This window comes from Plecotus auritus (genome assembly GCF_963455305.1).
Source record: "Plecotus auritus genome assembly, chromosome: 3".
Classification (NCBI taxonomy): domain Eukaryota; kingdom Metazoa; phylum Chordata; class Mammalia; order Chiroptera; family Vespertilionidae; genus Plecotus; species Plecotus auritus.
The window spans coordinates 110,059,508-110,072,411 of NC_137772.1; the positions used below are offsets into that span (position 1 = coordinate 110,059,508).

Genomic DNA, 12,904 nt, shown 5'->3' on the forward strand with positions numbered 1-12,904 from the left:
AATTAACAGCCACTACTCCTTTGTGATTATCAAACTTACATCTTCTTCAGTTTTCTGGTGAAAAAAAAATAGAAACTTTTCACTTTTGATGTGAAATGAATGTGACAAGATATGATAGGGTAAAATAATGATTGCATGAAGCACAGGGACATGTACTCTGAAAGGAATGGATTGAAGAATATTCCTTAAACCCAAACAAAATTATTTTCCATTAAAAGGCCCCTCTAAATTACCAAAGAATAAAATTGAAATATGAACATGAAATGAGCCAGGTATTAAAAATAAAGAGAATATAAATAATATAAAAACAATTATCTTCATATGAGTAAAAATGAGGCTCAATCTGTTCAGGAAACCTAACTAACAAAAGTGGATTTTAGCTAGCAATTTGAAGCTGCTGATGTTTTTTGCAGATTCCCAAGGTGCTCCCTCCCACAACTCTGGCATGTATATAAACTCTGAGCTCTCCAAAGCCTACTGCCAGTTCTCTTCCTGGACGAACGGCAACGGAGAGGCTAAAGATGATTCCTTTCTTGTCCATATTTTCTCTGCTCTTGCTGGTTGTTGTTAACCCTGCAAATGCCAATGGTTATTATGACAAAATTTTGGCTCATAGCCGTATCAGAGGACGAGATCAGGGGTAAGTCAAGTTATAACCGCCCCCCTCCCCACCTTAGCTTATTGTACGTACAATGATGCATATTTTTCTACTTATTACAAAGTAATAAGAAAAAAAATGAGTAGTCTGTGATTTTATGTTTTAAACTTTAAGAATTACTTTCAAAATAATTGTGTGTAATTGCTTTTTATGTAATGTTATATAATTCTAATCTAATTAACATTCAACAGGGCATTTCTTTATGATGTAATTTATTCGTGTTTTTATTTTCTTACCAAAATCTGGAATAAGATTTTCAAAGTAAAGAATTTGTGGTTAGAGATTCTCATTATGTAAACAGCTATGAAATATCTCACATGATGTTAGGAAAATTTTTACTAAAGTTTTGTATAAAAATTAAATAATGGGTAACGTAACAAGGTCTCTGAATTTTTTGAAGCATTTAAGATGCTTTTAAATTTTAGATTCAGTAAAATTTCAGACAATTTATATTTCTTAGAATAAATTCAGCTACAAGTTAGCATTTTGAAAGTTATGTCATAATTTAATATCTTAACCAACCATTTAGAATTTTTTTGAAAGGGATCTTGGCACTTCTTCCTGTGTCTTAGAGGGACTTTCATAATGCTCAAAAGCTCCATGCCTTACAGTGCAAATAAGACTTCCATCTATTTAAGAGAGAAAAACACTTAAAATTATGGCAAAAGATATTCTAATCTATTACCTCAATTCAAAGAAATAAATTTTCCTTTGTGTAGCAATATTATTTAAGTTAATTCTAGCCTTTATTTCATTTTATGTTGGCTTACCTAGAAATTTGCAGAATATAGTGTCTGTGGACATAGTAAAACTTGTATCTTTTATTTTCTAATCTCTCATTGTTTCAGAGAGCCCTAAAGGCTTCCCTATACCTAAAATGATCACATGTTTAGCTTAAAAGGAGTCAATGGATTATTTACAATTAAAAGTAATGAGATATGTGAAAACAAAATTGCATTAAACCTAATGCTGCTTTTATAATGCTATTAGATTAACTTTTGGTACACTGACATTTTATTCTCAGAGATGTATCATTTCTTTTCTCTTTCCCAGAGATTTTAGTTTTTCCAATGACTTAGTAAGATTGAATAAAATTCAGATTTGTGCAAGCCTTTAATTAAATCCTTGAAAATAAATCCACATGTTAACTCTTTTTGTAACCATTTTACCTGCAGATATTAAAAAAAAAAAAAAAAAAAAAAAAAAACACCACTAGATATCTTTATGACATTAATTCTCTTTCTTTTCTTCTATCTTTCAAGCCCAAATGTCTGTGCCCTTCAACAGATTTTAGGCACCAAAAAGAAATACTTCAGCACTTGTAGAAACTGGTATCAAGGTGCCATCTGTGGAAAGAAAACGTAAGTCTCATCTTTTTCTTAATGTGCCATCTCCAAAGACAACACCATAATGTCTATGTCTTTGCTTGGGCATACCTCCTCCACTTTTCTTGAAAAACCTCTCCCCAATTGTGAGCTTTCTAAAAAAAGGAATGGGTCACATACATGAATGAAGACATTCTCCCTGCATTTCTCCATATAATAGTGGAATTCTCATTCCTGAACCTATGTGTCATATAGGTTCAAAGGAGGCAAGTACATGGCAATGCGGTTTGGTATAGAATCTGTGTAAGAGGTTGACTATGTAATTTTTACTCCCTCTTTTCTCTTAGGCAAGTCATTTAACCTTTATGCCTCAAATTTTTTATTTTATATTTAAAAAATGGGCTAAAAGAGCAAAATGACCTGAAATATTAGGGGTTTTGAGTCACAAATTAATGCTTACCTACAGTTATTTGGAAATTATCTAAAGTACTCTAACTGACCTCAGAGTTTTTATCAAAGCTAAAGTTAAAAGAATTTGAATTCTTTCATCTCTTCATTTAATTCCAAACCACTGGATTCTCAGTCCACCACTATAGCCAAAAAGCCCACCACTATAGCCAAAAAGACAATTACTCTTTTAGTTATATTTTTCACTGATTAACTTAAAATTGGAAAGCATGTCTTATTGCTTGATAAACCTGCTTATTTGTTTAATCTTTTACTAACTATTAATAAAAATACACTATTGGGCATATAAATGTTGAAAACCATTCATGTGCTCCAAAATCTTCATTTTAAAATTAAGGAGCTGAATCATAGATAGGATAAGTTACTAAGTCAAAATTATTAGAGATTTTATCCTTGGTCAAGAAACAGTGGAAATGACTTCTTGTTTCTTATTAATTTGGAACCCATCCTCAGTGAGAGACACCTTAAGAAGCAGAGTATCCAACGGAGGACCTGCTTAGCACATCATCATTAAACGTCAGTTACCCTAAATTGTGTGGAAGGATTGGATGATTGTTAAAAACTTATTCCTAAATTTAAAATATGAGTACAAATAATAAATGTGAAATCATTTAACCTCCTGGAGTCTTCATTGTTGTTTTTTTAACCTGTGAAATGTGGATTTAATATTTACAGAGTTTCTGAAGGTAAATTGAATGGATGAATGTGAAATAAGTAACTAACACAATATCAACTGTCCTTTTATTTTAACTATTTTAAACAAATGGATATATGCAGATGGGAACAAGAGTTGTACATAGGATTATTTTTATTTCCAAATAAGAATCCTGTATTCAAGGCTGGACTGTACCACCCAGGGTAACCAAGTGTAGGACACCAGAGGACATTGCTGTCCATTCCCACTCATTGGCTTAATAGATTCTCAACTGGTGTTACTTTTTGACTAAGACATTATTTCTGTTAGTTTGCAGACATTTGGTAGGCTTGTGAGTCATTGAGTCATTCACACATTTACAATTACAATCACAAGTCAGTAGTGATAATGATCTTGGCCATGATGCAGGCCAGGCCCCAGCTGGGAATTCCAAAGCTCTGGATTAAAAATCTCTGTTCTTTATATTTTTGACTAGAGGCCCAGTGCATGAAAATTCATGCATTGGAGTGGGGGGTCCCTCAGCCCGGCCTACCCCCTCTCATAGTCCGGGAACCCTCAGGGGCAGGAGGCAACCTGGCGATCAGGAAAAGGCGATGCTCCCATCACACCTCTGCTGCTGCCACTGCCGGCAGAGCAAGCCTCAGCCAGCCCTGGTTACCTGAGCCTTGGGCGGCCCTGGGCGGCTGGGCAACTGCCATCCAATGTTTGCCTGCACCTTGGGCCAGCCCTGGGTGACTGGACACCCAACATCTGAGGCTTGCCTGTGCCTCGGGCCGGACCTGGGTGACTTGGGGGCTGAGAGGACTGGGGGACTCTGGAGGCAAGCGTGTGGAGCAGCCAGACCTGCCTGGGGGCAGGCCCAGCTGTGCCATGTGCCTGCCACCCCAGCTGGGCTGAGGGGACTGGGCGCCATCATCTTGTGGATGTGGGTGCTGCCATCTTTGAGAGCATGGAAGTCAATTAGCATATTCCCTCCTTGTTGGCTGTGTGTGCCGCCATCTTTGTGAGGGTGTGATGGTCAATTAGCATATTCCCTCTTTATTAGATAAGATTACCATGAGGCATATTTGGAATGCACACTAAGTATATAAGAAAGGACCTGTTTTCTGACATATTTAGGGGAAATCTTTACTATATCTTCAAACTAATGTAAATACCTTACTGTTGAAAATAAACAAATGACTGATTTCTGGATTCTAAAAATTTTATAGCATATGCTTTACAAAGTTTATGTCAAAATGTATTCTCTGTATTTCCCCATTTTAATATTGATTTTCTTCTAATGCACAGAACTGTGTTATATGAATGTTGCCCTGGTTATATGAGAATGGAAGGAGTGAAAGGCTGCCCAGCAGGTAAAATTTTAGTTACTGAATTAAATGAGGAATTTGTATTGTTTGAAGAAAAAGGTTGAAGTAGCTTGTAGAGAAGTCAAATGTGTGTGTGTGCATGTGTGTGTGTGTGTGTGTGTGTTTAGCATCATGATACATCCCAACTATGCCCCCATATATTTGTGTTAATCACTAATTTATCATGGCGGTAAAGTATTACAATGTAATTTGGATACATTCAATGCTGTACAATGCAACAGATGCTTAAATTAAGTTAGTACAACTTTCCTTCATGAACAAAAATTTCCTCTACAAAATCTCTTTCTTTGAACATGTCTAGAAATATGTAGCTATTTAGCAAGGCATCATCTTTTCTAATTGGACAGCTCTGGTTTTATAATGTTCCTCATATTGAAAGTTGGTTTCCTAAAACCCTGCCTACTAGAGGAAAAAAACAGTTAATCTATTTCCTCTTTGAAATGGTAGCTATTCTGATATTCAGCACCAACCATCACAACATTTCTCCAGCTACCCTCTCTTCTCCAACACAATCTTCTCTTTTCTGGGGGAAGTGGGAACCAACCCTACTTTCTCTAATGTTGCATAGAGTTTGGATGTCTCACCATCATGGACATCAACCCATAAAAAGCACCCAGTCCAGTCATCTTTTTTCTGATTGTGATCCCAGACTGGTATTTACAATTCATGTGGTTCCAAGAAGCTGAGAGAATATCAAGACAAATATCTCACTTTTGGGTGCCCCTGAACTTGGGTTAATATAATTGGTTACCATGTCATATCATTAGCTCATATTGAATTTGCAAATCAATTAAAATTTATGACAGGCCTTGTTAATATGAGCACTATCCAGTTGGGTCATTCTCAGGATTTTTGTTTTCAACTTAAGCATAGAACTTGCATGAAACCATGCTATATTTAATGTTAATTTTGACTAATTTTCTCCATCCTGTTAGAGTATTTTTAAATTCTGATTTATCATTTAATATATTAATTATATCACCTACTCTTATTATAGTCACAACTGTAATAATCATTTACCCAATGAGATTGTCCAAAGTAGTAATTTTCAAATAGTTATAAAAAATAAGTTTCTGCACCAAGCTTAAGTTTGACATTGATTTATTAATCTTTCTTCTGGAAGTCAAAGAGAGCTATTCTGGACATGTGAGATACTTTGATCTATTTCAGAAAGGACCCAAATCTATCAAAATTTTATTTCTATACACAACAATAACATACTATTTAAGAACTTTAAGCCAACATGAGAGAAAATATCACTTTTGCAATGAAATAATCAGAGATATTTACTGATGATTATAATTGAGCTATTATTGACATAGAAAGATTGACACCTAAACAGACTATATGTTAAACTAGAATGATAATTTAAAATTTATTTTTTCTCACAAGTATATACATAAAGGGTATATGAAATAATAGTTTTCAATAGTATTTTATTATTTAGCACTCAAAAGGCAGTTTTCATATAAAACTGATGAGTCATAGAGTTTTATTGCTAAAATTATCAATTCATTGTATTGGGGAACTTACCAATAGTGTAAAGTTTAAATGCTTGAAAAATAATATTCTTGAAATAATATCCTAAATTCTTATTTATTTCTTTATTATTTCAGTTTTGCCTATTGACAATATTTATGGTACTCTGGGCATTGTGGGAGCCACCACAACACAACACTATTCTGATGTCTCAAAATTGAGAGAAGAGATCGAAGGAAAAGGATCATTCACTTACTTTGCACCGAGTAATGAGGCTTGGGACAACTTGGATTCTGTAATTCATTATTTTTTTAATATAATTACTTTTGTTGCCATTATTATTTTATTTTTAATTGCTTTATTAACTTGGAAATTAATAGGAGCTTACTAGTATATCTTTCAATTATACATATATGAAGATACATAAAAGGATGAGTTATTGAGGGTAAGGAATAAGTCATTTTCATATATCCATAAATAAAATTCAGCATCCTCATAGCCTAATAAAGAAAAGGCAAACTGAAAATGGACTACTGAACAAGCACTTATTATTATTCTATTTTACTCTTTCTTTTTTGGTTGTGAGAAAATATATGTAATTTAAAATTTTTTAAATATATTTTTATTGATTTCAGAGAGGAAGGGACAGGGAGAGAGAGATAGAAACATCAATGATGAGAGAGAATCATTGATTGGCTGCCTCCTGCATGCCCCCTACTGGGGATCAAGCTGCAACCCAGACATATGCCTTAACTGGGAATGGAAACTTTTGGTTCCTGGGTTGATATTTAACTGCTGAGCCACACCCAGCCAAGCAATATATGTAATTTTGACATATCTAATAGAAAGGTAAGAAGGTTAGTGAAATTTGAAATTTATTATATTTTATAGATATACTTTATTATTTGAAATATATGTAAATATATATATGGCTATTTAGAGATTGACAGATTTACAAATATATGTATGAATATTTAAATGAAGTGTAAACAATGCATTCTATTTTCAGACTTTTTGTGAATAGTCTGACTTACACACACCAAATTATGACTCAGTTCCCAAATCTGTAAAAATGGTATAAAAATGTACCATAACAATAACATATTATTTAAGAAATTTAAGCCAACATGAGAGAAAATATCACTTTTGATGATAATAATCTACTTTCTACTTGATGAATTGATAATTGCTACTACAGTAAAACATATTTAGTAAAATTTAGGCAGATTCCTCTGGATAGTATCTTGTAACTATGCGGTAAATTGCTTGCATTATAGAACTCTCTCTTCTGGTTGTCTTTAACCACATTTCTTTTGCTGACTCTTCTTCTTCCTTGCCTTAAGAATGGGTGTTATTAAAGTCTGTGCAGTAGACTTTCCTCTTTATATACACTTCTGATGACTTCAGCTATTACTTTAGTGCAAATAACATGATATCTGTTTCTTGTACTTGCTCTTTTTGGAACTCCAGGAGAATATTTCTAATGTCCATCTTAATATTGTTCTTTGGATACATCATCTGTATCTTTAAACAAAAGTTATCTACAACATATACATAAACAATTGTTTTTCTCTGTCTTTTTTCCACAATTGGCAGTAGCAGTCTCAGTGTTTAGACTTGGATATTGTAAGTCATCCTTACCTCCTTTCTCTCCAGTTCTTACAAATAGTTAGTCACCCATATCCCATGTTTCATATTCTTAATACCCTCATGTTTGCTATGCATTACCACCATATTAACCTTTCTAAAGCCCATTCTAATTATTATAATCCAATGCCACAAAATCTTCAGTGGCTTCCCATTGTCAGTTTAATTTACACTTTACTCAGTCATTAAAAATTTATATGTTATTGTCCCACATACTTTTCTTAATATTATCAGAGAAACTCAAATATGTGCTAACCCCACTAGATAACTTCTGTTCTCTTAATATTTATCAACTGGACTCAGAATAATCATTGCACCATTCCTATCCTATCTACCCTTCAATGCCTATCTGCAAACCTTGAAAAGTTGGCTTTCCTCATTTGATCACTGAAATATTTTTTCCTCCTTCTGTCCTCTATCTTATTGTGCTTATTTTTGCATGCTGTTATGTGATAAATAAAAGTAGAAACTTCACCTTACCTATCATTTTGTACTTCCCATAGCACCATGTACACCATGATATCATAAATAATTTTGGATAAATAAAAAGGTACAGAATGTTTGAATTCTTAAACTTGTTTTTGAATAAACATAAAATCATTTATTAAATTAAAATATTGTATGCAATATAATGTTTTTGTTTTATTACTCAAAAAAATGTAAATGTCTGATAATTGTATATCCCCGTAAGCCTTTACTTTATATCAAGATTGTCACTTTATCAATATATACATTTAAAATATTGTTTTGTCTCTAAAAATTCCCAAGCACTCTACCAGATTCAGGACCTTAACTGAATACCTGTACTTACAAAATTCCTTAATTAATTTAAATAATAAAAAATTGGTTATTTATGTCAGTTTGGTTTGCTCAGCTGGACAATGCAAAGATAAATAATGAGAGAAGTGATAGTATAATTATAATAATATTAATAATGAATCACAATAAAATAAACTTCTATAATTTTAATTTTTCCTAGGATATCCGTAGAGGTTTGGAGAGCAATGTAAATGTTGAATTATTGAATGCTTTACATAGCCACATGGTTAATAAGAGAATGTTAACCAAAGACTTAAAAAATGGCATGATTGTTCCTTCGATGTATAACAATTTGGGGCTTTTCATTAACCATTATCCTAATGGGGTAAGTTTCACTAGTAAACAGTACATTTCTAAGTACTGTTGCCCTTAATTTTTTCTGTACTATTTATATAATGTTCACAGAGCTAATAAAAGTTAGTAAATATAGGTGCCATATCATGACTTTGCCCCATGTTTAGGGCAGGTACATTATTGATTCAGTGACTGATTTCTACTAAAGAATGATTGTGAGGAAAAATTAAATTAACAATAGACTTAGATGTTCTAAAAGAGTTCATCTTAGTAGTTGATGAGTTTAAAAAATAGTAATCAGAGAAAAATAATAAATAAGAATTTATCAGAGAATGTGTCAAAGAATAATCAGAGAATGAGAATTCTATTCAGCCTCTGGCTACTATATTGATTTAGGTTCTTGTGTATTTAGATAAGAGCCTTTGTGTAAAACTTACAACAATTTCATAGGGCTCTTTCAACAGTCAAAAAGTGTCACTGAAGAGGAAATATTTAGGACATTATTAGAATCAAACTGAGTATATTTATACAATAATTGTTTTTCACTCTTAGAACTTATTTTAGGACTGTTTAGACTTTTTATGTAAGTTCCTAGAGGCCCGATGCACGAAATTCATGCAAGAGTAGGCCTTCTTTCCCCCAGCTGCTGGCACCAGCTTCCCTCTGGCACCCGGGACCCGGGCTTTCCTTGCAGCCTCGGCTTCATCCAGAAGGATGGAAGGATGTCCAGAAGGACATCCAGTCTAATTAGCATATTACGCTTTTATTATTATATATTGCTCTACATTAGAAATAGTTGATTAATGTATCTATAAAAGAAAAAAAGAATCAAAGTAATAATTCAAATGAAAAAATGCTTTTTTCTTATGATTTATGATATGTTAAGTGTAACTGTATTTGAGTTCTCTACTGGCTCTGTTTTCTCTTATTTCTTTTTTATGTATAGCAATATGCAAGTTTTCATTCTCAGAATTTATATTCAGAATATCTCTTTCTTTATGTTAATTTTATTAGTATAAATTAAAAATAGGGAATGAGCTTGCTGTCTCAGTAGTCAATGGATAGCTCTGATTCTTGCACTTTGATTTTCCCAAATAATTTTAGGTTGTCACCGTTAATTGTGCTCGAATCATCCATGGGAACCAGATTGCAACAAATGGTGTTGTACATGTCATTGACCGTGTCCTTACACAAATTGGTAACTCAATTCAAGACTTCATTGAAGCAGAAGATGACCTCTCATCTTTTAGGGTAAGAACAAGAAGCAACAGCAGATTGTCATGGATCATTGCAATTCCTTTTCTTTCTATGTCAGAATCTAAAAACAATAAAATGCTGTTAAACAAATCTGGCATAAACACAACAAATACATTTTTTGAAATGAAAAGTTTTCATTTTACATAGAATAAATCATCTCATATGAAATAATATTTAGGTGGACAACATAGATAAAATGATTAGTTATGTGACTGCAGTATATTTAGTACATTTAGAATGTGTATATCTTAGTTATTTTCTGTCCTGCTGGATATTGCTACTGTCATACAAACAATGGCAGAATTGTCATTTTTATAGACATACTTTGAAAAAAGATGGAAAGGACATAGTTGGTGTGCCAAAAAGTACTATAATGTTTCTATAAAGTATATAGAGCAAATTTCTATGGTTTTCTATAGAATTAGCTCATTCTTGTCAGCCTAGGCTAAGTGTCTTGTAATTTTCTTTTGGATTTATAATGTGCAAGCATCTAAAAAGCACATTTGTGTTTTAGGCAGCAGCCATCACATCTGATATATTGGAAGCCCTGGGAAGAAATGGTCACTTCACACTCTTTGCTCCCACCAATGAGGCCTTTGAGAAACTTCCACGAGGTGTCTTAGAAAGGATCATAGGAGACAAAGTGGCTTCTGAAGGTACAAAAATGTTTTCCTATATGGGAAGCTTCTCAGAATTTCCAGAATAAAATAAAATAAAAAAGAGATTGCCATGCTAATGTTATCAGCTTTGATAAGCAAAGACAAAGAAAAAAATTTAGGTGAACTATAAAAATTGTAAAAAACAAAGTCTTTGAAAATGTATGCAGAGTAATTTAATAATTAATTTAACAATTAAAGTAATTAAAATAATAATATTCTAAAGATTACATTACACTTTTGTATTACTTTCAAGTAAGTAAATAGCAACATTAAAAGAATCAGCAAGTATAGACAAGATATCTTAGACCATCAAATTTTAATATTACATACATATTATTAAATGCTCTTAATTATAAACTTATGCTAAAAGATATGATTGAGTTGAATAAATTGCATGGTTCTCTTGGGCCATTACTTATTGATGTACAAAATTTGGCTTCTTTCCAGTCTCCTTTTCTATTTTCAAATAGATTTGACATTGTGACTAATACATTTCACTTAGCCTCTTCCAAAATACATTTAACCAATTTAAAATGAGAATTTTGAAAATTCAGATATAAATATAATATAGTTTGTGAATATCCCTCCCACGTCCCACATGGTTCAGGGTTCAGGTTCATGGTTTGGGTTCTGGAGGAGGCCACACGCAAATGAAAGAGACTAGAAAATATTAATTTGGAAATATTGGGGGCCAGGCGGGAGCCCAGCTCAAGAGGAAGGACTCCGCTTTGCTCTGGCCTTGCCATCCCTTTTTTTCAGGTTTTGGGATACACCCATAGCCCTTAGGCAGGCAATTCCAATGACAGCCCATCAGCAAGGATTTACATAAGACTAAAAGGTGGAAGTTGCTTCAGTTCCCTTTGTCTCAACTAGACAGTGGGTGCTTGGCTCTGACCCTTGCCAGAGCCTTTAAGGTTAACCAGCCTTCCGGACTCCTTGTCCACCTCTCTGTGCTAGTGAAGGCAATGGGCATCTTCCAACAATAGTTGAAGCATTGATCCCTTGAGATATCTTTCAAAAATAATCTTTACTTTAGATACTTTCTATATGTTCTCATAAAGGAATTCTTTGTCTTGCCTTCAGCTTCTATTAATTGCTTTATAAATTTATGTACAGATATTCTGTTATGAGTGGCTAATGCAAAATACTGCTCAGGTGTTTTGGGACTAATACCAGTGAACAAGTAACTTTACAGGCCTTCTGAGTGGAATAAATTTATTTTTTTTGCTTTCACAACAAAAAGTGCTTTCTTATGATAGTGGGGACTTGATCCAATACTAACATTTTGTTAGTATTATACAAATTATTTCATGCAACTGATCTTCTTTTCTTCTTCCTACTGAGCTGAGTTATATAGTTGATGAAAAAAACAGTACAAGAACTTCAACAGACTTTGAAAACATTTAGTTGATCCTTAGATAAGATATATATATATATATATATATATATATATATATATATATATATATATTTCTTAGGAATACTTAGTTTCATAGTGAAACAAGTTTTTTAAGGATCAACTTCTATTTCCCTTGATATGAATACTTTCTCTTTTTATCCTGTCCTTCAGCTCTCATGAAATACCACATTTTAAACACTCTCCAGTGTTCTGAGGCTATTATGGGAGGAGCAGTCTTTGAGACTCTGGAAGGAAACACAATTGAGATAGGATGTGATGGTGACAGCATAACAGTCAATGGAATCAAAATGGTGAACAAAAAAGATATTGTGACAAACAATGGTGTTATTCATTTGATTGATCAGGTCCTAATTCCTGATTCTGGTGAGTAACAGTTTTATATTCTTCTAATTACTATTGTTTATCAATTATGATGCCTCAAGAGTAAGTCCATGAAAGATGAATATGTAGTATAAGGAATGGCATGTGAAACACAAACACAAAATAAATAGTGAGTGAACTGAGTGCTAAATAGTTAACCTGTGGAATCATGGGCACTCCATGCATGGAAACTTGGTTTTCTAGGATTTCTAATACCTAATACTTACAAAGGTTCTTATAGTGTCAAATGTGTCTTAAAAACACAAAGGAAAGATATAACTAAATGGTCATCTTTTTATAGTTAAAATGAATAAATGAAAGAGCTATGGTACTCACAAGAGTAGAGTATAGAGGTAAGCAATAGAGAATTAAATAACATTAAAAGCAAGAAGACAGAAAGATACTTGCCTTCTGAAATGTTTTGATGTTATTAATTCCCTAAAAGGGAAGCTGAAATTATTACTAAGAAAAAACAGGATGTCTTATTAAATTG

At 33.0% G+C, this 12,904-nt stretch overlaps 1 protein-coding gene across 6 annotated transcripts in view; it reads left to right on the forward strand.

The window, feature by feature from the left end:
• Positions 1-445: 445 nt before the first annotated feature.
• Positions 446-12,904, forward strand: part of POSTN (periostin) — a 48,216-nt gene continuing 35,757 nt past the window's right edge. For 3 of the 6 annotated variants that reach the window (XM_080661007.1, XM_080661010.1, XM_080661008.1), the window contains exons 1-8: positions 501-640; positions 1,921-2,019; positions 4,397-4,461; positions 6,093-6,250; positions 8,582-8,746; positions 9,820-9,966; positions 10,487-10,628; positions 12,202-12,414. In XM_080661007.1, coding sequence (XP_080517133.1) covers positions 522-640; positions 1,921-2,019; positions 4,397-4,461; positions 6,093-6,250; positions 8,582-8,746; positions 9,820-9,966; positions 10,487-10,628; positions 12,202-12,414 — 1,108 coding nt within the window. In that variant the 5' untranslated portion in view covers positions 501-521. Of the gene's footprint in view, positions 641-1,920; positions 2,020-4,396; positions 4,462-6,092; positions 6,251-8,581; positions 8,747-9,819; positions 9,967-10,486; positions 10,629-12,201; positions 12,415-12,904 lie in introns of all 6 variants that reach the window. The other 3 variants (XM_080661005.1, XM_080661006.1, XM_080661009.1) reach the window with 2 other exon arrangements.